The sequence below is a fragment of the Mesoplodon mirus genome (genome assembly GCF_964341445.2).
Source record: "Mesoplodon mirus genome assembly, chromosome: 8".
In the NCBI taxonomy this organism is placed as follows: domain Eukaryota; kingdom Metazoa; phylum Chordata; class Mammalia; order Artiodactyla; family Ziphiidae; genus Mesoplodon; species Mesoplodon mirus.
This window is the reverse complement of record NC_138984.1, coordinates 19,990,534-20,014,342: the sequence shown is the minus strand read 5'-3', so window position 1 is coordinate 20,014,342 and position 23,809 is coordinate 19,990,534. Positions and strand designations below refer to the sequence as shown.

General features: G+C 54.7%; 1 protein-coding gene across 8 annotated transcripts in view; it reads right to left on the bottom strand.

The window, feature by feature from the left end:
• Positions 1 to 23,809, bottom strand: part of TNS1 (tensin 1) — a 231,703-nt gene that overhangs the window by 179,202 nt on the left and 28,692 nt on the right. For 4 of the 8 annotated variants that reach the window (XM_082630693.1, XM_082630691.1, XM_082630694.1 and 1 more), the window contains exon 2: positions 7,573 to 7,687. In XM_082630693.1, coding sequence (XP_082486819.1) covers positions 7,573 to 7,687 — 115 coding nt within the window. Of the gene's footprint in view, positions 1 to 7,572; positions 7,688 to 20,231; positions 20,392 to 21,299; positions 21,382 to 23,809 lie in introns of those variants that run through there. The other 4 variants (XM_082630697.1, XM_082630698.1, XM_082630700.1 and 1 more) reach the window with 3 other exon arrangements.

Here is a 23,809-nt window from a genome sequence, read left to right as displayed (position 1 = left end):
AGAGATCTGTTCCTGCCCCACCAAACTCCCCACACAAACTTCGAATCTACAAGGTTCAGGTCTGGAATGGTGAGCTCATATACATCCTTCAAGGCCCAGTTCAAAATGTCCCTCCCTGGATAATTCAAAGATGGTCCCTCTCTCCTTTGTGCTCCAAGAATCCTCAGCCTACAACCCTTGGAAAGCGCTTGTCACCTTGGAGGACTAAGTATTCTTTTATTATTGGTTCTCCCCCACATTCAACTGCTTTAAGACAGAAAGGGAGGCCCTGTTCAACTTTGCAGCTTTGTATCCTGCCCCATCCCCTAGCACGGGTCTGGCATAGATGGGCTCAATAAATGTATAGTAAATTTCAAACTGGAAGGATTCTCCCCAGCCTAAACCCCTGGGACCAGGACTGACATTCTGGGGCAACAGAAAAGACACAAGTGAGGGTCAGGAAGCCTCACTCTTCAGCTCCACCCCCTGCTGGGAGAGGGCAGGTGGGGACCATAGTCAGCCTTCCCAAGTGCTTCAGGACAAGCACCACCTATGATCAAGCCTAGTAAGAGGGTGGGAGCACTAAAGGAATTAACTGATCCCTTCATCCACTCATCCATGGGTCCTGCTCTCCACCTATACCCACTTACCTACCTGGCTTCATGTAGACTGACTCTAGGCTCAGATGCAGGTCACACACCAGCTCTGTGATCTGGGGCAAGTTACTTAACCACTCTGAGCCTTCATCCCTTCATCTCGAAAATGGGGGTAATAATAGCATCTACATCACAGAGTTGTGAGAATTAAATGAGTTAACATACGTGGCCAGCCCAAAGTATATTCTGTATAAGGATTAGCTATATCAGCAGCATCTCCATCACCTTCGTGATTGTTATTATACGGAAGAGCCCCGTGTCAGGAGAGCTGGGTTCTAGTCCTGACTGCTTTCAGAGCTGTGTGACCAGAAGCAAGTCACTCCCCTCTCTGAGTCTCAGACTCCTGCTCAGAAAATAAGGCAGCCAACTGGCAGCCTCCAGGGTAGATTGGGCCTGCACGCTTGTCTTCTTTAACGGGCTCAGTGTTTAAATCACAAAGGCTTCTTCTCTTAGTTGGAGTGCCTTCCAGCAGAGCAGCTCTCTCCGGATCCCTGGGGCCCCCACCATGGCCTGCTGTCCACACTCACTTGCCTGCTTTCCTCTGAAGGCCCTTGCATTTCCGACCCCTGGAACAGATGGTCTCCAAGCTCTCTTCCAGCTGTGAGAGTGTGTGTATAACCCCAGCCAGTCGCTCCATCACAGTCACCACGTATCACTTCCTCCCCACAACGAACAAAGCGGGGAACCCAGATTCCAACCCTGAAAACGTCCCAAATGCTGTTGAAGAAACACCCGGTTGACAGGGATGCCCACTCCACAGGGTACCATTTCTCGTTGCAGGGGAACGAGGGCAGGAAAACTCCAGCCTCCCCCTCCTGGCATCCCTCAGGTGCCTGAGACCTCCCTGGACACACATCTCATGATCAACCCCACCTGAGAAGACCATGGCCTTCCCTAGCTCCCACGGAAGGCTAGTGACCCTGCAAGATGAAGCCCCCTGGGGAGGGACCCTGTCAAACCAAAGCTCCATGGAGCCCAGGAGCCCCACCTTAGCCCATGGGTGTCAACACTGCCCCCTCACAGCAGGGCCAGGCCAGCGGCCTGAGACGGAGCAGAAAGCCCCATAGAGGCGAGGGGTCTGTAGGTTACCTGCAGGGGTGGACCACTGCACCCCAACCCCAGCCCTTGGCCGACTCCTGCCTTGCTGGGCTGCCTGCACTCTCTCCTGGGGTGGCTTCCTGCCTCTCGGGAACACAGGAAGCCAACATTGTTGGGATCTAAATGGCCTTTTCCTCCTGGCCTCGGGTCGGAAAATGAGCGCATAGCCTCGGTGTGCACCTGACCCCGGCGATAACTGCCTGCATGCCCGGCCGGCCTCCGCTCCTTCCCCAGCTGGCAGAGACCTGCTCAGCCACCCACCTGCCCACCAGGCCTCGCCGCCCCTCTCTGCCTTTCTTACTTCCGTAGTCTGGCCTGGAGGTACGTGATGGTTTATATTAGGTGCCAACTTGGCTAGTCCATGGTACCCAGATATTTGTTTAACATTCTTCTAGATGTTTCTGTGAATGGTTTGTTTTTTTGGATGTTTTTTGGATGAGATGAACATTTAAATCAGTAGATTTTGAGTAAAGCACATTCCCTGCCATATGTGGGTGGGCCTCGTCCAATCAGTTGAAGGCCTGAAAAACAAAGACTGATCTCCCCAAGCAAGAAGGCATTCTGCCAGCTTTTGGACTTGAACTGCAACTCTTCCCTGGGTCTCCAACCTGACCGTCTTCCCTGCAGATTGTGGACTTGCCAAGTTTCTACAATCATGTGAGCCAATTCCTTATAATAAATATCTGTCTATCTACCTACCTACTTACCTCTCTATCCTGTTGTCCTGTTTCTCTGGAGAACCCTAATGCAAGGTGACTCTGGGGGTGGTCGGCGGGGAGTGGGTATGGTGTGGCTCTGAAGTTGAAGCCAGAAGAAACCTTCTAGGTCATCCCATCCAGTGGTTTTCAAGCTTTTGTTTTGGCAGCCAAAATCTTGATGCAGCTGGACTCTTACATGGAATCTCAGTGATACTGGCTGGCACTTATTGAATGCTTGTTATGTGCCAGGATCTGTTCTGAGCACTTTACATATATTATCTCAGGTAATCCCCACGGTAGCCCAAGGCGGGAGGTTTGCCGTGTGTCCCGTTTTAAAGGTGAGGTAACTAAGACACAGAAAGGTGAAGCAGTCTGCCTCAGTTCTCACTGGTAAGAGCTGGGATTTGAATCTAGGATGTCTGAGCCAAGTGCAAGACCCCCACACCATCCTGCTTCCTGCTATATTTAACTCCTAAAACCAAAGCTGCTCTGATTAAAGTGGGCAGGGGTTCCAGGGCCCCAGGTCCTTAAGCCTGCCCTTGGGTTTCCCCCTTTTTCCTACCTTCTCGGGCCCCTAAAGAACCTTACACCTACTTTGGAACATGGTTAAGACCCTCTGATCTAGTCCAACCCCTCATTTAGAGAACCAGGAAAACCAGGCCCAGAGAGGTGAATTGTCTCACCCAAGGTCACACAACCACGCAGGGGGAAGCCAGGACTGGAACACAGCATCTTCCCACCCTACCAGGCTGCTTCCAGTGACTCCAAGAAGGGAGTGACTCAGACACAGGGTAGAAGCTGGGATCCCCAGTAAAGAGAAAGCTCCCTGAAACAAGGTTTCCCCAAGTCCAACTAGTGAGGGCTTCTAGGTAGACTTCTCCCATTAAGGCAAGTTTCCACCCTGGGGAAACTGCAGGTGACTGCCCCCACCTTCCAAGCTGACCAGAAACATTAAGAAGGGGAGTACTCTAAGTCTGGGCCCCAATCCAGATCCAGATGGTAGGCCTTGGGCTCTTGAGCTGGCATTCTGGTCTCTTCCCTTGGGTTTCAGCCTGTTGGGAGGCTGGGGCCCTTGGGCAAGGCCCTAGACTCCCTAAAGCACTGCCCCCAGAGACCTGTGGGAAACCCTCTGTTTGAACTGAGGAACTCCTACACATCCCTCAAGATCCAGCCTACATATGGATTCCCTCCTGAAGCTTGACAGGAAAATCTCTGCTGAGTCAGAGACAGCTTTTCACACACACCTCTGTGTCAGTTTTGCTACCGGGCTCTCTGACTGTCTGACAGCATGTCTGTCTTCCCAGGTCAGGGGCTGGGTCTTGGCACCAGTACCTGGCATGGCATCCAGCCCAGAGGTTCATGATTGTCAGATGGGTGCACACATACACACAGGGGGTGGAGTGGCATCCTACACTGGGAGAGTTATCCAGACTCTACAGACTCCAACAAGGGAACTCTCCAGGCCCCCCATGGTCTGGGCCTCAGTAGATATACTTTTTTTTTTTTTTTTTTTGGTCAGTTCATTGGTTTGTTTATATATTTATTTTTGGCTGTGTTGAGTCTTCGTTTCTGTGCGAGGGCTTTCTCTAGTTGTGGCAAGCGGGGGCTACTCTTCATCGCGGTACGTGGGCCTCTCACTATCGTGGCCTCTCTTGTTGCGGAGTACATGCTCCAGACGTGCAGGCTCAGTAATTGTGGCTCACGGGCCTAGTTGCTCTGCGGCATGTGGGATCTTCCCAGACCAGGGCTCGAACCCGTGGTCCCCTGCATCGGCAGGCAGACTCTCAACCACTGCGCCACCAGGGAAGCCCTCAGTAGATATTCTTGGTCCAACCCTTTATCTATAGATGAGGAAACTGAGGTTCAAGCGGTGAAGGGATTTATCTGAGGTCACCTGGCCTGTGAGTGGCAGGCCCAGAAGTCGAGGCTGGGCCACTGACAAAGGCCCCAGGCCTCTTCTCCTCCAGTTGTCTCATCCGTCTCTGTCTCCGCACAGGGAGCCTTAGTCCTGACACTAGTTCTCACTTTACAGCCACACACAGAACCTCAGTGCTCCTCACGAGCACCCCCTCAGAGATGAGGACAGGGTTTCCTATTAACCCCGTGATACGCAGGAGGAAACAGGCTCAGCGCAGCAGAAGACCAGCCGCCGTCTCACAACCACCTCTTTGCCTGTATATCCGTCACGCTTACACCCACATGTCCATACACCTTCGTTCTTTGCCTGCCTTGTTCGCCTTTGAGCCTCACAGAACCAGAACTAGACCCCAGGTTCCTTGACTCTCCTCCCGACCCTGTGTCCCACCCCACCCCCTTCAGCCACAGTCCATTAAACAGTGAAATGCAGTAGGACGGGGAGCTATGGGGCAGGGCAGCCAGTGGGAGACAGGACAAATGCCCCAGTCTCTCTAGATCTGGGAAGGTGTCCTCACTGCCCCTGTCTGCAGCAAAACCCCCTCAGCTTTGCAAGCCCCATGGAGGCTGTGAATGCAGGGCCTTGCCATTCGACCCAGAACCCTTGGCCACTAATCCAGAGGGTCACCATGGTGCAGCCGGAGACTTGAAGACTGGAAGAGGAACCAGAGAGCACAGCAAACCCTTTGGATTGGCCTTGGTGAATGGCCCCCTCAGCCAGAGAACAACCTGTACAACTATATCTGGTGGCCCTGGATGGATGGATGGATGGATGGATGGATGGATGAATGGATGGATGGAGGAAGGGAGAGAGGGAAGGATAAAGGGGATGTCATGCCACCACCACCTCCTGGTTCCAAAGCAGAGAGTTGGCACACTCCTGCATCTCCCACCAGTAAGCCCAGTGGCCCCAACCCCGCCCCCAAGCCTAGTGACCCCAACCCTCTTGCTGGGGATACACATGTGGCCTGTATAGCTGGGAGTCTTCTGTTTTCCCTTGTGGGGCTGGGGGTCCCTGGTCCTTCCATGGCCCAGTCCTGACACCTGGTGGTGCCTCTGGAGAGTGGCCCTGGCTTTTTTCCCTCTTCTTCCCACTAACTCACCCAGAGTGGCCACCCCAGCCTGGCAGCCCACTGGCCACCCACCCTCCACTCCGGTTCACACCAGCCAGACTCTGAACCAGGTGAGACCAGGGTCATCTCTGCTCCCCTTGGGAGCCCTCCATGCACATGGGGTCAAATCCCCTCCTCAGCCCGGGCCCTCAAGCCAGGTCATCCGGGGAAGTTAGGACCACAGACGGTCACAGAATGTGCGGCCAGAGATGTGCCCAAGGTCACGCAGTGAGCGTGCCGGACTTCCTTATACCCCCAGCCCTGTGCTGCCTCCTATCAGAGCTGTGTCAGAGTCACTGGGGGGAAGGGAAGGTGCATTGGGGGAGGAAGGAAGGAACTGGGGGGTGGGGGGGCGGGGCTAACATGAGCAGGTTCAAGGGACGGGATGAGGTGGAGGTGGTGATGGACGCAAAAGGCAAAACCCCAGCCTAGGCAACGCCTCCTCGGCTTCTCCCAGCTCCGACCCGAAACCACCACCCGCGCCAGCCAGGACTCTTGGGAGGAGGGTGCCACCTTGTGGCTAATTTTGGTATGGCATAAATCCCTGTCAGGCCCCCTAAACTCAGTCTGAGTGTGTCCCAGTCCTGCAATTAAGGACCATAAAATTCTGCCCTTGGCCAAAAAGGCTTTGCCTGGAATGCCCCCCGCATGCACATGCACACACTTCCATCCACCCTCTCCAACCTCCAACACCAGCTGAAACTTCTCATCTAGGAACCTTCCTGCTCCCAGAGAGCACACACGCTGGAAACTCAACTTCCATCCAGCCAGCTGTGTGCCTCGGCAAGAGACTTAACTACTCAGAGGCTCAGTTTCCTCATCTATAAAACAGGGATGACACTAGCGCCTCCCGGATGCTGTGAGTGCTGCGTGAGATCATGCGTGTGTGTGCTTTAATATGAAGTGCTTTAATGCCCAGCTTTCCAGCCCCACCAGGACGTGGGCATGGAGGGAAGGAAGAGGGGAGAGACCTGGTGGAGAGAAGCATGTGAGTAAAGGCTCCAGGCAAGAAAGAGCCCGGCCCTTTGGCATGTTTGACATACTTGGCATATTTGGGAAGTGTGTGACTGCAGCTGGTTTCACTATGGACTTGGGGGCCGGGGGCACGTGGGTCAGAGAGCTGGCAAGCGGTGGGTCCACCAGGCTGAGCAGCTGCAGGAAGGGGTGTGCGCTGTGTCTTCAGGGAGCAGGGGCTCCCAAGGCTAAACCCAGGGACCTGAGATCGAGGCCTTCCGGAAGCTGGTGCGGAGGTGGGCTGAGAGGGTGGGTCAGGATGCCAGAGGCAGAGGGGCAGCTGTCAGTTGCACGGATGAGAGGTGTCGGCAGCCTGAACTGGCTGCTGAGAAGCTCAGCGACTCAAGCTGTATGGAGGGGGGAGTGCTGGCGATTGATGGGAGGTGGGGGTGAGAGAGAGGGAGGCATCTGGTGGGGCAACTGGGTGGGTGATGGTGTCAGTCACTGAGATTGGGTGCAAGGGCCTCCTTCTGATTTCACAGTGTGACCTGGGGCAAGACACCAACTCCTCTGGCAGCCGTGACAGCCAAGCCCAGGCCGTTCCAGGAGCACATGAGAACAGGGATTACAAAAGCCTGCCAGTCAGGAGGCCCTCCTCCGAGGCTAACTGGGGGCCTCTTAAACTCACCCCTAAGCTGCCACAAGGGCAGGACCGTGGCTTGGCATCTTTACAGTACTCCTAGTGCCAGGCACACACCTTCCACAGGCCCTCCACGTGCCGACCACACGCCGTCCACGTGCCAATCACATGACATCTGCAGGCCAACCATACCCCCTCACACGCCCTCCACACGCCAGCCACTCACCATCCACCTGACACCACATAATATCCATATGTCTTCCCTGAGCCATTCACATGCCATCTGTATGCCATCCACACATAAGCTACATGCCATTTCCATGCCACCCATCGCCTGCCATGTGCCATCCACACATACCCATACCCACATGCTTGCTATCCATGTGCTCAGCATCCCCTCCCAAATGAGAACCAGGCACCAAGCCGGGACCCCAAGAACATCCCAGCCTGACCCGGGCCTCGGGCATCTCACTCCCATGAAGACGTGCTCCCCATCCCCCGTGGCCCAGCCAGCTGCTCACCTTTGCAGGTGCAACCCTCCCGGGTGATGACCTGTCGGCAGATCCCACAGGGCTTCACCTTCTTGAAGGTCTTCACCTTGAAGTGGTGAGTCTTGGGGGCCTCCAGGTCCTCTGGCTGTGGGAGGAGAGGCACAGTGATCAGGCCGGGCTCCAGGGGAAAGAGCCAGGGGACCAGGGGAGAAGCAGGCAAGCACTGGGGGAAAGGAGAGGTGTGAGCGCCTTCAGCTGTGAAAGGCCCAAGCCCATTTATGGGAGGAGGTGCCCAGGGAAGGAGAAAGCTGTGGGTGCGACCCAGATTCCCAGTCAGAGGTGGGGTCAGACAACAGTTGAAAACCCCAGCCCCCTCCATGGATTCTTAATCACTTTTCTGATTCAGTTTATTAGCAAAGCGCACTCATTTTAAATGTATTGCTCAATACAGTTTGACACACGTATGCCCCATGGACCCACACCCCAGGAGGCTCCCTCATGGCCGTCCTAGTCAATGTCACCCCAAGGTAAATACTATTGTGACTTCTATCACCAAAGATCCATTTTGACAGGTTTTTAAGCTTCATATGAATGCAATTATACAGTATATACTCCTGTGTCTGCTTCTTTGACTCAGCAGGAATCTGGGAGATTCATCCCTGTGCTTACATAGCAGCAGCTCCCTCTTTTTCACTGCTGCATAGTACTCCACCATGTGCAGGCAACTAACTCATTCATCCATCCTATTGCTGACGGCCCTCGACCTTTCACCCATGTCCCCGAGTGCCATGACCCTCAGTTTTCTCTCTCTCACCCTCACTACCACCCCCTGCTCCAGCCCAGAAGGCTTCTTCCATCTTTATTTTTATTTACTATTCTTTACATTATGAAAATATCAATAGGTTAAATATCCTTTTTAAAACTACACCACCAGAATGTAAATTGATACAGCCACTATGGAGAACAGTATGGAGGTTCCTTAAAAAACTAAAATAGAACTACCATATGACCCAGCAATCCCACTACTGAGCATATACCCTGAGAAAACTATAATTCAAAAAGAGTTATGTACCACAATGTTCATTGCAGCTCTATTTACAATAGCCAGGGCACAGAAGCAACCTAAGTATCCATCGACAGATGAATGGATAAAGAACATGTGGAACATATATACAGTGGAATATTACTCAGCCATAAAAAGAAATGAAATTGAGTTATTTGTAGTGAGGTGGATGGACCTAGAGACTGTCATACAGAGTGAAGTAAGTCAGAAAGAGAAAAACAAATACCGTATGCTAACACATATATACGGAATCTAAAAAAAAAAAAAATGGTACTGAAGAACCCAGGGGCAGGACAGGAATGCAGACATAGAGAATGGACTTGAGGACATGAGGAGGGGGAAGGGTAAGCTGGGATGAAGTGAGAGAGAGGCATGGACATATATACACTACCAAATGTAAAATAGCTAGTGGGAAGCAGCTGCATAGCACAGGGAGATCAGCTCGGTGCTTTGTGACCACCTAGAGGGGTGGGGTAGGGAGGATGGGAGGGAGAGGCAAGAGGGAAGAGATATGGGGATATATGTATATGTATAGCTGATTCACTTTGTTATACAGCAGAAACTAACACAACATTGTAACGTAATTATACTCCAATAAAGATGTTAAAACAAACAAAAAAAAACTACACCACCACACACATGGGATGAGAGGCGGGCTGGCAGTCCAAGCCTTCTCCGTGTCTGGCTTGCCGCGATCCCAGGGCTAGCCACCACCCCACCACTAACAGGGGCCTCAGTTGTCCCCTCCAGACACCCTGAGGTTGGGCCCCACACCGCTTGTGACCACATATCTGAACACAGTCTAGGCTGCAAAGTCCTGCATCCACGCTGCTTAGGACCACCCTCTTCCCACCCGCAGCCCCCAGCCCAGGCACATGCTGGGAAAGCTCCTCATTCAGAGGACTCCCCGGGAAATCCTGCCCTGCCTGCAGGCACCATTCCTCTCCAAGGCACCTCACCCTGGTACCTAACTGGATTCATTTCCCGGCTCCAGCAGCAGGGGCCAGCAGAGCACAGACACTGACGCTTCTCTGCCTGCCACCCGCGCCCCACACCCCAAAGGTACAGAGCTTTTTCCAATGCCCTCTGCACATGCATGGACACACACAGACATGATCACAGACCAGGGAGAAGGTTCTTCTCCTCCAAGTCCCCCTCCTAGCACCCTGGTCCAAGCCTCCCCACTCTGCGTGTTCAGAGGACGGGTGGCAGCGTCCCACAAACCCAGCATGTCCAGGACTCCCAGCTGAAGATCCTGTAGTGGTGAGTCCTGGGCAAAAGAGAAAGAACCATGAGAGGCACGGAGAGAAAAGCGGACAAAATAAGAGAGAAAGCCAGTAGGAAAAGAGGCAAAGAGATAGAGAGAGAGGTAGAGGGGGAGAGAGAGACAGAAAGAGTCAGAGACAGAGACAAGAGAGAGAAAGACAAAGAGGGACAGAGAGAGAAGACAGAGAAAGACAGGGAACAGCAACAGTCAGACAGGGAAGAAAAAAAGAGGACCAAGATAAAGGCAGAGACAAAGACAGAGACAAACAAGCACACACAGAGAATGAGAGAGATTAGATAGAAACACACAGAGACTATAAAGGGAACCAGAGAATCAAAGGGGGACAGACAGACAATAGGACACAGGAGCCAGCTTGAAGGGGCTCCTCAGATCTGGGAAGATCTGAGCATCAAAATACATAATGATAGTAATGGCTTAAATGAGTCCACACTGATATGTGAAATAAGTGAATACAGTCGAAGTCTGATGAGGAACAGAGCATTTACGAGTCTCAAAGCACCTCCCCACATCATGCTTATAAATTACAAAGGGGGAAAAAGTAACTTTGCCTGGCACACTGCACTTTAATCAAGTGATCAAAGCTAACGTCACCAGTAACAGGATGAGTGGAGATTTTGTGCCACGGAGGGGATGAGAACAGAACGTCACTTCTGCAATACTCCTGCCAAAGAGACACAAGCTGAATCTAATCATGAGGAAGCATCAGACCAACCCAGTGGAGGGTCAGTCCACCAATTAAGTGGCTTATAATATTCCAAAGTGACGAGGTCACGAAAGTCAAGGAAAGGTTGAGGAGATTTCCAGACTGAAGGAGACTAAGGAGACATGACAACCAAATGCCACGGCTGATTCTGAACTGGATTCTTTCCACGCCCCCAAAGGACATCATTAGGACAACGGGCCAAACTTCAGTGGTGTCTGAGGATGAGAAGGTCACGATCAATGCCAATTTCCTGGCTTGGATGGCTGTGTTGGGTTAGGTAGGGAAAGTCCCTGTAGGAAAATAGGGAAGTATTCAGGGGTAGTAAGGCAACGTGTCAGCAACTTACTCTCAAATAGCTCAGAAAAAAAAAAAAAAAAAGTTCTTTGCACTGTATTTGCCACTTTTCTGAAGTTTCAGATTGTCTCAAAATTCAAAGAGACAGACTATTTCTCAAGATGGTGAGGAGGCAGGATGGAGCAGATATAAAGCCCAGAGCAGAGACCAGAGAGCAGAGAGGGTGGTGGAGTCAGGAGTGGGTACAAGAGACCAGCAGTGCCCCCTGGTGGCTGGGCAAGGCAGCAGGACCTGGGTTCTGATATTCCAGACACTTCATTCTGGGAGCTATGTTTCCACCTTCAGCTGGGGAAGGGGAGGGGGGCGGGGGGCGGTAGGCTGAGGGTCCAGCTCTGGACTTGACCCAGTGTCCCCCATCCCACAAGGAGGGGCAGGTGAGTCCCCTCCTATGCTGAGGTCTCTCCTCCCCCATTTTCCCATCTCAGCCCCTGGCTGGCGGCCTTCCGAATGATCTCTGTCACGGACATTCCAGGGAGGGGACCCAGTCCCGGGTCAACTGCAGCAGCCAAGGCCTAGGATAGGGGGAGGAGCAGGGAGGGGACTTGGGGTTCAATTTAAGGCCTGTCTGGGAGGGTGGGCAGGCAGGAAGCCCTAAAGCCCAATCATTTCAGGCCTAGTCTGCCCCCTGAAGCCTGCCTCTCCTACCCCAGTAAGTCAGCAAAGCTCCCTGTGCCAGCTTATCTCCCAGATTTCTCTGCCTACACCCCAAATCCAGCCCTTCCTCCAAAGCCCAGGGAAAGAGGCCTCCTCCCTAAAGCATAGTCAGGGCAGTAGAACCTCCCCAAAGTGGGTCCAGGCTGTCCAGTAAACAGATGGGGAGTAGGTGGAGACTTCCAGGCTGACAAGCAAACCCCAGGCTTCTCCCCTGGGCCCTGGGCTTGCCTGCCCTGCCTGGCCAACTCCATAACGTCTGAGTTTACAAACTCTCCTCCCGCCCGGGCTTGGAGAACAGGAACCAGGTTCAGAAAACACACTCTCGGGCTTCCCTGGTGGTGCAGTGGTTGAGAATCTGCCTGCCAATGCAGGGGACATGGGTTCGAGCCCTGGTCTGGGAAGATCCCACCTGCCGCGGAGCAGCTAGCCCCGTGAGCCACAATTACTGAGCCTGCGCATCTGGAGCCTGTGCTCCGCAACAAGAGAGGCCGCGATAATGAGAGGCCCGCGCACCGCGATGAGGAGTGGCCCCCACTTGCCGCAACTAGAGGAAGCCCTCACACAGAAACGAAGACCCAACACAGCCATAAATAAATAAATAAATTTTTTTTAAAAAAAAGCAAAAGAAATCTGAATGAAGTATGGTCAAAAAAAAAAAAAAAAAAAGCAAACACACTCTCTGGCCTCGCTCATGGCCTCCTTCAGCTGCCTCTGGGTGATGGCCTAGCACACTCCTACCCCTCACCCCTACCCCATCCTGACTGTCTGGCTGAGGGAGCACTGGGATGGGAGTCTAGAGACCTGCTTTCTAGGCTGGTGGCCTCACAGTCCCCAAATGAAAATAAGGGGTTTGGACAAGACAGCCTGAGTGTACACAGTGTAGGGGAAATAATGGGCCAGTTTGAGAGGAAGGGACTGTGGGATCTGGGGACTGGACGTGCTGCTGGCTACAGAGAGAGGGATGTCTAATGAGACATCACCCCTCCATGAGAAGCTGGGCAACCCTGGTGGAAGTGAGGAGGCCAGTTCGGCCAGGCCCAGAAAAGTGACCCCGGATGTATAGCATCCCTGGCTATACACTGGGATGTCTGGTAATCTTGTTAAAAGTCATCCACAGAGGTCTGAAGGTTTCCCAGGATGATGGAGGAGAAAGTCTAGGATGGAACATCTTCAAATATCTGAAGGAGCTGTCATTGTAAGAAGTTGCTGTGAAGTTACTGAAGGCAAAACAAAACCCAGTGGGCAGAAGCTGCCAGGACTTATGATTAGACTCAAGGGGGAAAAAGAACGTCCTAACAATGATATGTCAAAATCCAGAGGAAGAAGATAAACAAAGGTCTAGTACCCACGCTGCCCTCGCCCACGGTTACTCTGCAGGTACACGCAGAGGATGAGAACGAGCCCATGAGGCACCAAGCTCAAGGGTAATGGCTTGTTATGACAATGACCATCATTTTCCCTGACAAGTGGCAGACAGCCTCACAAAGCACACCCGGCCCCTCCCTTGCTGGATTCGCTCCTAACAGACCTGGGGGAAACTCAGGACAGAAGAGGCCTGGCCATAGCAGGAGCTGCCTAGTCCTTCCAGCGCCTACCTCCCTCGAGAGCCAGAACCCAGAAAAGGGAAGGGGTCCCAGCCAAAGTCATTGTTCCCTACCCTCCAAACCCAGAGCCCTAGCCCTGCAACAAGCCCACCCAGCATCGGAGAGCTTTCCTGGCCCTCTGGGGGATCTCTCCCTCCCACCCTCCGTTCAGCCAAGCTGCCTGTCAGAGGGGTGTGGCGCATCTGGCTTGGGCAACCTTGGCAGGAGTCCTTGGTCTTGGGGTGGGAATGGCTGTTTGTTGGCTCCTCCCTGCCCCCTGGGGCAAAGCACAGTGGGGTGGGGGTGGTGATGAAAGGGGACTGATAACCCTAGGGTCCTCCAGCTCATGAGCTCCTGCCGCCTCCCCAAGAAAATTCCCCAGCCCAGCCCCACTAGGTTCCCTGCACCCCACACTAGGAGACCTGGATGATGAGGCCAGAGGGCAGAAGTCTACGAGCTAGTGAGCCTTGGGAAAGAGAGTCACTGAAAAGCCGGCCTAGGACAGACTTGGAGGGTCATTCGGTCCTCTCCCTGCCTCCCGGCCATCCACCCCTCCATGTCTCATCACCTTGCATTGGGATGCCAGGACCCAGATTGGCATCAGTGGTCATTTCTATGGGGAAGACTAGGACTCCCAGCGGAGCTGCAGGCTGGCGTCCGGGAGCCCCCCGCCGCCCCGGCCCCTCAAACGCAAGCTCTCTGCAACCCCACCTCACCTTCATGTACACACGGAAGTTCCTTACCACCACCAGCCCCGCCATCCCCTAGCCAGCTAATGGCCTGACCATGTTCTTGGTCGCCCCGGGTGGAAAACTCTGAGTCACTCTCAACTCCTCCCGGCTCCACCCTCCAATCCAACCAGTTGCCAGACTCGGCAAATTTTGCTCCCTAAATATTCTTGCGGCCCCCTGTGCTTTTCATTACACTGCCTTTGCCTATTGGAGGCCTTGTCTCTTTTGGCTGGAGCTACTGCAATAGCCTCCGGCCTCCTGCCCCAAGACACTGGACCCCTCCTCCCCACACAGCCTCTAAGGAACACAGCTCTATGGGGTCCCCCCCACTCACCCCAATATGCTTCCATGCCTTCCCAGGCACCCAAGTTAAGACCTGCACTCCCTCAAGTCAGCAAGAAAGCAGCCCTGGTCCATACCCCGCCCACCTGGCCATCTCAATCCCCTCGCCCCACTCCCCAGCTCCCTACCCTGCATCCACCTCTGAGCCTCTGCTTGGCTCTTCTCTCTTCCCAGCATGCCCTTCCTCCCTCTCAGCTTGTCAAGCTTCTAGGCATCCTTGAAGGCCTCATTCAAACCTCATCCCCGCAGGGAGATCTCCCCAGATACCCACCCACCCCCGTCCCCGCCTCTTTCAAAATCAATCTCCCCACCCCGTCTTCTTTTTTCACCATGAAAATTTTAAAAGTTCTGGAAAAGATGAACACGCCTATGCCCTTGGCCCCAATTCACCGCTTCCACGCTCTATCTCTGTCTCTGTCCCCTACCTCAGCCCAATATAATCACCGCCCTCGGGAAAGTTGACATCGATATGATAGCATTATCTAATCTTCAGTGACATATTATAATTTCCCCTTTTGCTACAATAACACCCATTAGAGCTGGGTCTGCGTTTGCTTTTATTTTGGACTCAGGATGCAAGCAAGATCTTGTATTACATTTAGTTGCTGGGTTTCTTTCCTCTTCTTTCATGTGGACACGTTACTCCACCTTATGATTTCCCTTTTATGACACTGACTCTTTTGAAGAGTCCAGGCGGTTCTGTAGAATGTCCCTCAGTATCTGGATTTGTCCGGTCATTTCCTCATGATTCGATGCAGGGTAAGGGCCGCCCAACGCCACCTCCTTTCCTCAGTCGCACGTGCTTGGTGCCCCGTCTCAACACTCTGTGTAATCTGACTGGTCCCTGCTGCCCGACTTGTTAGCTAAGTAACCCCGGGCAAGTTGCTTAACCCCTGTCTGCCTCACTTTACTAATCTGTTAAGTGGGCTAATCATAGCAACTGCCCATAGGTTGTGACAATGCCTGAAAACACGCTGGAACAGCGCCTGACACACAGTAAGCGTTCACCAGGATCGGGCTCTGATCCATGTCGTCACGCCTGTGTGTGCGCTGGACTAGTCCGCTGGGTGCCCACAGCTGCACGTGCTTCTGCTCCATGTCCCCTGTGTCCAGAACAGTGTGAGCCCAAAACAAGTCAGAAGGAGCCTGACCTTGGTTCGCTCTAGTGTAATTACAGCCACTCCCACTGTCCTGCCCTCAAGGGACAGAACACGGGTTGAGGTGCTGGCATCACCTGGCTGAGGAGAAAGCTCTCGGACACCGCGTAGCCCTGGATCTCCATGGGAGGAAGGATGCAGAGAGTGGCTTTAACTGAGCTCCCCGTGTGACAGAGGAGCACGCGGAGGCTGGGGGAGTCCGGGATTCTACCTGGTGGCCCTCGGCCCATGACTCGGCTTCCTGTGCTGGACCATCTCTCGCCATCAGCCTGCTTCTCTCTCCCTCTCGCCTTGCTCCTTCAAAAACCACGTCCCAACATTTTTGAGCATCAAGTCCCAGGTCCCTTTTTTGTGCTCTAACACGAAATCATCTCCTGGAGTGGGAGGGCACAGAGATGTGGATAGTCTGAAGGTGCAGCATCACGGCGAGGGGCTGGCACAGATGCCCTCCCTGAATCCTCACAACAACGTCCTATGATGAGGCTGAGCAATGTGCTCTGCGACCCACAGGGAGGGCAGGATGGAACGAAGATTCAAATCCAGGTCTGTCTGAGACAGGGTCCCTAACCATGGCACTACCACCGCTTCCAAGGCTGTGTCCACAGCTGCCGTCCGTGTGATCTGGAGGAGCCCCGGCAGTTGCGTCGTCAGGACCCCTCTGTCCGAAGGCCATCTACTGGCTGGTTTACCCCCTCCGCCCTTATCCTTTGTCAATTATTCTTACTTCCCGCACTTGGATGTCTGAGGTCTCAGCTTCATCTTTGGATCTAGTTTAAAGTTCACCTCCCAAGAGGTCTTTCCTGATACGCCCCTTCTCCCCCAATCTAGGCTAGGTCCCCCCTTAAATGTCCCCACAGTTTCCCTCTTGGTAACACCCATCTTATTGTAATCATTTGCCCAATATCTGCAAGCTTCTTGAAGAAAGTCGGCACTCTATAATCCTTGGTGAGATAGATGGATGGGAACATGGGTGGGTGGGTGTTGACCTGGCAGAATGACTGGATGGTTTCTTTGTCACAGTGCTTCCCCAACACCATTTCCTATCCTTAGGCTGCTGGCCACCAACCCCTTGACCCAGAGCTGCAAAGCCCCCGGCCCATACCCTTCCTCTTTTCAGGAGCACTGAACCCAGTGGCCATGGGGCCCCTTCCCCTCTGTGGGGCCCCTTCGCCTTGGCTAGAAACTGGAATTAGCCATCCCTTCCCTTCCCACCTCACAGAATTACAGTGAGGTTCAAATGAAATTGCATAAGTCAAGGACATGGACACAGGTAAGGCAGAGAGAGGCTACATGGCTGCCCAGACCACACACCCAGCATCCGTGCTCTGACCCTGTGCACGCCGCCTGCAGGAGAAGACCTGCATGTTCTGGGCCTTCACATCATCCTTACACCCCGTCCTGCCCCTCCCCAAAGTATTCCCGGAATGGAAAGCCCTGGATGGGGACTCAGGAGCGCCAGGTCCTAGTTCTGACTCTAACTTGCTGCGTGGCCTTGAAATGTGCTGTCATATAAAGAGAGCTAACATTTCTTGAGCTCTTACTGGGGGAGAAACGCTATTCGAAATGTATTGGCTCCTTTAAAACTTAACAACGCTATAGGTAGCTGAGGAAACCAACCGAGAAACAGAGATTCGAAGCCAGAGAGCATCCGAGTCACAGGGCCAGGATGAAACACAGGCACTGTGCTCTCGGCCAGCCTGCCACACTCCCACTGAGCATCGCAGAAAGACAGTACGGTATTGCTCCCTGACTTTGTGCCTCAAACGCCATTTTGAAAAATTTTGCAAAGGGGGTATTTTCTTTCAGACCCTGTCCCTGTCACGCAGCCCAGCCTAGCTCCCAAATGCGTGGCCAGGAGGCCCCTGGTGGGCACAGCCCTTACAGGCTAACAAAACTCCAAAGAGGAGGACTTCAGGACGGAGGGGTCAGAGTGGGGTACACAAGGCAAGAACTGCACACCAGGAAACCGGAGGTTCACGAGGACCCTCTGACAGAAATGTGTGCTTAGCACTGGGAAGGACACCAGCTCCAGAAAAGAGAACACTTCACTGTCTGCAGCTGGAAGTGGCCTCAGAGGTCAGCTTCAATGAGGTCCAGAAAAGTCAAGTGACGAGCCCGAGGCCACATGGCTTGCTCAGGGCAGGGCCAGGGCTGTACTTGGCGCCCAGTCATGCCTGTGGCTCTTTCAGTCCCATCTAATAAGCCCCTTCCCAGTTCCTGAAAACAGAATGAGCCCCTCCAGAAGGAAGGGCCTACAGCTCTAACTCCATTGGAGTAACACCAAAAAGCCTCAATTAATAGGCATGTAATTATTTTCTAAATAAACCGTGCTTGAGTATATAATAGCGAATGGGAGCATTTGATGAGAAAATCAAGTTATGCATAATATATAGCTCAGCTCCTCAGCTAACGAAGTGATTTTTATTCCTAGAGCTTGTTAAAACTACGCATTACAGATAGATTACTTCTTGGATGAAATGTCTGCCGCTATTCCCAGGGAGATCCTCCCGCACATCAGATCTGCAATACAGGGGATCCCGTGAGCCAAGAAGGAGGTGGTGGAGTGGGGGAGGGACCAGCATTTACTGAGCACCTACTGAGTGCCTGGGTACCTGGTCTTTTGACATACTTTGTCTCTGTCGTCACCCCAGCCAGACAAGGTGTGTATTATTCCCTCCACTTTACAGAATCAGGAAACTGAGGCTCAAGAAGGGAACTGCTGTACCCAAGGCTGCCCATCTGGTAAATGACAGAACTAGGATCTGAGCCTAGCCCTGCCTGGTGTCAAAGTCCACGCACTTCCCACCAGCAGGAGCCTCTCAAGCAGCTCCCTTGTCAAGGTTTCCAGGACCTCCATGCCCCCTCTCCGTAACTGGCACCAGCTACCCTTCCCCTTCCTATTACAAACTTACACCCCAGCCCCATAGAGGCCCACCCGGGAAGGAGGAAGGTTGCTGGGATAACTGCCTAGGACAACTGGAGGAGGGGGACAAGGAGCTTGACGGGGCCAGGGCTGTGCCTTCGGGCCAGTCCACACCCTCCAGACTCGGGCCCACCCTGGCAATGGGCATCCAGGCCGGGGCCGGATGGAGAGAAAACCCCCTTCTCCCCAGCCCACTCCCACCGGCCTCTTTCCACTCCCACAGAAGCCTGCCTGCTGGGCTGTCTCACAGAGCTGGGGAGGGACAGGGGCGGGGAGGCACCAGGAGAGAGGACAGGAAAAGGGGTGAGGGGAGGGCCTTAGAAAAGTGGCTGCGTCCACACCAGCCCTTGGTCCCCAGCTCTCAGGGAGAGAAGTGACATGGACGAGGCACTCATGCTCACCTCTCTGCACCTCCCCGCCATCACCCCCGTCTTACCCACAGGGAAACTGAGGCTCAGAGCCGTGCAGCGCTTCTCCCAGAGCCTCTCCGCTGACGTGGCCCTGTCTCCAGCCACACCAGCATCACCCCTGGAAGTCTAACTGCCATCCTTTCCCACCGCAGGCCTCCCTCCCTGCCAGCCTCTCTCCTCAGCACCATCCTCAGGCCTTCCGGAGTCTGTCCCAGGGAGCTGAAAGGGGCTGGAGAAATGACCTTGGCCAAGGCTCCCATTATACAGATGTTGACAGCAGCCCAGCGAACCCCTGATGCATCCTCTGTGCAGGACGCTCCAGACACCTTCAGTCTCTTACTCAGACCCACGCCCACACCCAAGCCCCACACGCCACCCAAACCCCCTCATGCCAGCCCCCTCCCCACTTCCCCTCTCTGCCCAGAGTACACCTGACTGCCCAAGTCTGATCTCCCACCACTGTCCTCAGCCTGGGCTTGCCTGGGCCGAGGAGGGCCCTCCCGAGGACTGGCCGGAACAGGGAAAGGGGCAGGAAAGGCCACATCTGGATCCTGGGCCTGAAACGCCCTCCCCCAAACTAGCCATCACTCTCTTTGAGACCAACATTAACCTCAGCCAGGGATGACTTCCTTGCCCTCCTGACCCCTGTGCATGCCTTCACCCAGCCCAGAGAGCGGAGCCCCTCTGAGGAAGGGGTCTCCCGTCCCTGCCCCCTCCCCTCCTGCAGCAGTCAGCCCTCTCCCAGCCCCCCCTCTCCCAGGAGCCTCTGCCCCTGACTGGCCTCAAGACTTTTAACCCTCACCATGTGGCCCCCAGACCCTTGCCTGCCCACCCTTCAAGCACCTTGCGCCGACACACACCTTCCTGAATCTGGGGCCAAGAAGGGGAAAGAGGAGGCCGTGGCTTCCTCCTCTGGGACTGGAGGGGATGGGGGGAGGTCTTGGTAAGGATGGGAGGTCTGTGGGGGGGGGTGGCAGCGGGTAGAAGCTGAAATTGGGGTAAAAGTGATGGAACCCGAGCAGGACTTTTCCCCAGCCTGGCTTTTCCAGGTTTCATCTTCTAGGTCAATGCCCCCTGTTCCTCAGGCCCCTACCACTGCCCCCCTCCAGACTCTTAGGCTGAGCAACTTGAGGGGTGAAGAATTTTCACCTCGGTGTGGGGTGGGAATGGAGACAGGAGTGGCTCCAAAAAGAAACAAACTTTGTGATGGCTTCCTTCTACTTACAGCTCCTGGACTCAACTGGGGGAGAGGACACTGGGGAGGGGGGATGTACTGACCGGCAGAACCGGAGCCTGGGCCCCGTTGATGGGGACGGACTCAGGCTGAGGGTCGACTCAAGTCAGTCTTTCCTTCTGTCCGTCAGAGGCATAAAGGCCCCCTCCTTCAACACCAACACTCCCCCAACCCCAGGCTCTCAGGGTAAGGCTAAGGTCGAAGGGGGAGGGGGGTTCGACCTCCTAGCTAACGCTACCACACCTACCCAGAGCATGCAGGACAGACAGATCCACGTCATCTTCGAGGGTCCCCGTCCCTGGGGCCACGCCTGGGGACTGCAAAGGGTCCCCCCGAGCTCGCAGCCCCCTCGGAGCAGGCAGAAGGGAGCGCTGAGTCCGAGGCGGCTGCTCTGGCTCCGCCAGCATCTGCAGCGCTCGCCCTGCCTGCCTCCAATTCACCCTCCCTCCCTCTCCTCCTCCTGCCCCGACTCCACCCCCTAGGCCCAGCCTCCTGTCTCCTCCCTCCTCCCAGCTCCACTGGTGGCTTTGGGGGTCAGAAGCCCTGCTTCGCGGGGGGGTGGGAAGGAGGCAGAACAAAGGGACAGCTACTGGAGACAGCCCCTCCCCCCCAGAAGCCACCCCCCCACCCCCACCCCCGACACACAACCCCAGACGCACAACCCCTGTGAGCCATCAAGCTGCTCCTGCCTTCTGGTTGGATCTGACACTGCCAGGCCTGGAGTCTTCTCTACTTGCTGCAGACCTCCACCCCCAGACCACTGATGGAGGGACAGACAGACATGGAACAGCACAGTCCGCTTGAGCTGGGGTTCCTCAGCCCCATCCCATCGCCAAGGACACAAGCATGCCCTCCTGCCCTCGGAACACGAAGTCACTTGCACTCACTTAGCTAGGTCAGTGCCCGGGGCACCCTGGTGCCCACTCGGCAAGCTCAGATCCCACACCACGCTTTACTGAAGAGAAGCCTGGCCTGAGGCCGCTGGAGAACGGCCCTGCCCCCAGGGCTGGGGATTTCATTCCAACTTTTTTCCTACTTTTTTTTTCCCCTTCTTTCTTTCTTTTCTCCAAACATCTGTCCCAGCCCTTCCTGCCCTTCCTAAAAGGAGCCCCGCTCCAGGCTCCCGCGAGAGTCTGTTTTTCTTGACTGTGCCCCGGGCCAACATTTGGTTTGCATTTCCCCACTTCCTCCTCCACCGCCCCTGCTCCCCCTCCCTGGGCCCAGTTTTCACCTCCCACCATTCCACGTGCCTACGTCTCCCCCTACACTGTCCCCCCACCCGCCCCCGCCAGCCCTTCCCTCCCCTCCCCCTCACCTTAGCCCAGGGCCAGAAGTTTGGGGTCTGGGGTGGAGGGAAGAAGAGGGGTATCCAAATGTCTTCCCAGGGCGCACTGCAGGGGAATCCAGCAAAATCGGCCCCAGGCCCTCATTGTCTCAACTCCCCCCTCTACCTTCCCCCCCAGAAACTTTCCTCTTTGAGCTCTGGCCACAGCTGGACCAAGTAAGGGTGGGTGGAGCTGGTGAATCACCCCGCTCTATTTTCTATTTTTTGGAGCCTTCCGGGGAGGGAAAGAGGGCTCAGCCCCACCCCCCCTCTGTAGACACACACACCAGGACACACAGTCCAGCTCACATAAACACACAGAGTGCCGAGGACAGGGCCCCACCCAGAGGAGGCACTCTGAGACCATTTTCTTGGATTGAGTAACTTGGCAAGAAAGTCCTCTTGCTTGAGCTCCTATGCACACGTACCAGCATGGGGTAGATGCCCCGGACCACATGTAAAAAGGGGTATATATCCCCTGCCTCTCTCCCCCACGCACCCAAGAGCCTTCCCTCACCACTCTGTCAGCCCCACACACGGTGCCACCCCAGGGTACAGTCTCTACAACCAGCCTCTCCCCTCAGGAGGACCTGCCCAGACAGGTGAACTGGCTCCCAGCCCACAGTCCAGTCAGGACATCTACCTAGGAAACCCCAGAATGAGAGGGAAACATTCACACTTTGTCTGGGAAAAGGCTGCCACATGTGGATGTGCAGGTTGTGCACTGCACAAGGGACTCGGTGGTTCTGAGAAGTCAGGAGAGGACACTAACGCAAGCTGTCTAATTCTGGTCCCTCCTGGAGCGGGTATCTGAGTTAAGAGTCTTTGTTCTGATGAAGACTACCAGGTGAGGAATCAGAGCCCTTCTCACATCTCTCTAAGTCCTTCTGCAGAGCTGTGGGGCAATGAAAGATTCTGCCCCTACCGTGCATCCCTTTCCAGAACCACAGTGCCTCTGGATATCCCCTTCCAAGCCTGCCAGGGCTCAACTGACAGTTCAGCCAACACTGAAATGGACCAGTGTCCCACATGTAGCTGGCCCTACAGCCACCGCTGGGCATGTCCACAGATGGACGCTCCTGCCAACCCTCCCTCTCTCCACTGGTTGAAGCCCAGGGCAGTCAAGGAAGAGTGGTTTTCAGGGGGCCTCTCTGGGAGCCCCTGAGCCCACCCCTAGCCACCATCACCAGCCCTGCCAGCCTCCCAGCAACTTCAAGGGCTCAGCCAGCTCAGCCCTGCCATCCCGGCGCCCACTCCCACCCTTTGCTGCCAACGTCACTAGAAGATGTGCCTGCTGGCAGCTATCTTGGGAGTTCTGAGAAATCACCTTGTTGCTTCCCAGAAATGCTAAACAACAAGACCAAAGACCAAGTCACAGCGACACCAACTTGTCTGGTCTCCCATGCAACCCAAGGGGGCCCTACAGCCCCCAGGCCAGCTCCCTCTCCAGTCCCTTCAGCCAGGACTGAAAATGGGAGTGGAGAACCCTAGTGCTGGGGGTCCCCTCAGAGGAACCCTGCACCCAGAATTCCCCTTTTCCAAGACCATGGGTGTCTCTCCTGTATCTTAACCTCTCACTGTCAGGAAGTCCTTCCTGTTACCCATCCACCATCTTCCCTGTTGAATGTTCAACTCTGCCACCTGAAGTGTCTCCAACTCTACGTAATGACCCTATTTCAGGCTTGTTACCCATTATTCATCCTTCACAGCTGGTGTCCCCTCCACTCCAACACACAGACAGGGAGAGTTCCTTGGGCAAGGACATGTCCTGTGTTTTGTATCCCCAGAGCCTGGCATACAGCAGGTGCCAGACATGGTTGAAGAAGCAATGAATCACTCTACCAATCAATGGGTCCTAACATATTTTCCTACTTTTACCATCTACTACCCCTTCCCAAACCTTCCTCTGGGGCCAGGGTGGGCCAGAAAGGGCGTTGAAAGGGCGTTGGGCATACCTCGCCTGCATACCTCTGCAAATGCCTGTAATACCCACCTCTCTTCAGCACCATCTCTTCCTGCCACACCCTGGCCTCTGAGCTCTCTCAGGATGCAGACTCTCCAGAGGCTGAAGCGGTATCACCCATCCTGGGATCCCCATGCCTGGACCAGGGTCTCACACACAGCAGACACTGGGTACCTGCCTCAGCAGCGGCCCCCCCACCCTGTGCCATGCCACCCACTGCCCTGGCCACTTCTGGCATTTAACTCCACTCTCCCCTCTGCACGCAGAGCCTTCCTGCTCGCTGCCCAGTGCCCTCCAGCCCTTGGCTCAGCAGCCAGTCGAAGAAACAGCCAGGACTGCAGGCTCTGGGGCTGGCGCTGGGCCCGGAGGTGGGCCGAGCTGAGGGAAAAGTGAGTGAGGGCAGGAACGCAACTAACAGGCCTCGTAAGCGTGAGCCTGGCACTCCCCTCTCTCAGCCTCAGTTTCCGCACCTGCGAAATGACCAAGCTGATGGTCTCAAAGTTCCCTTCCAGCTCCACCTCCTGTGAGGCCACAGATT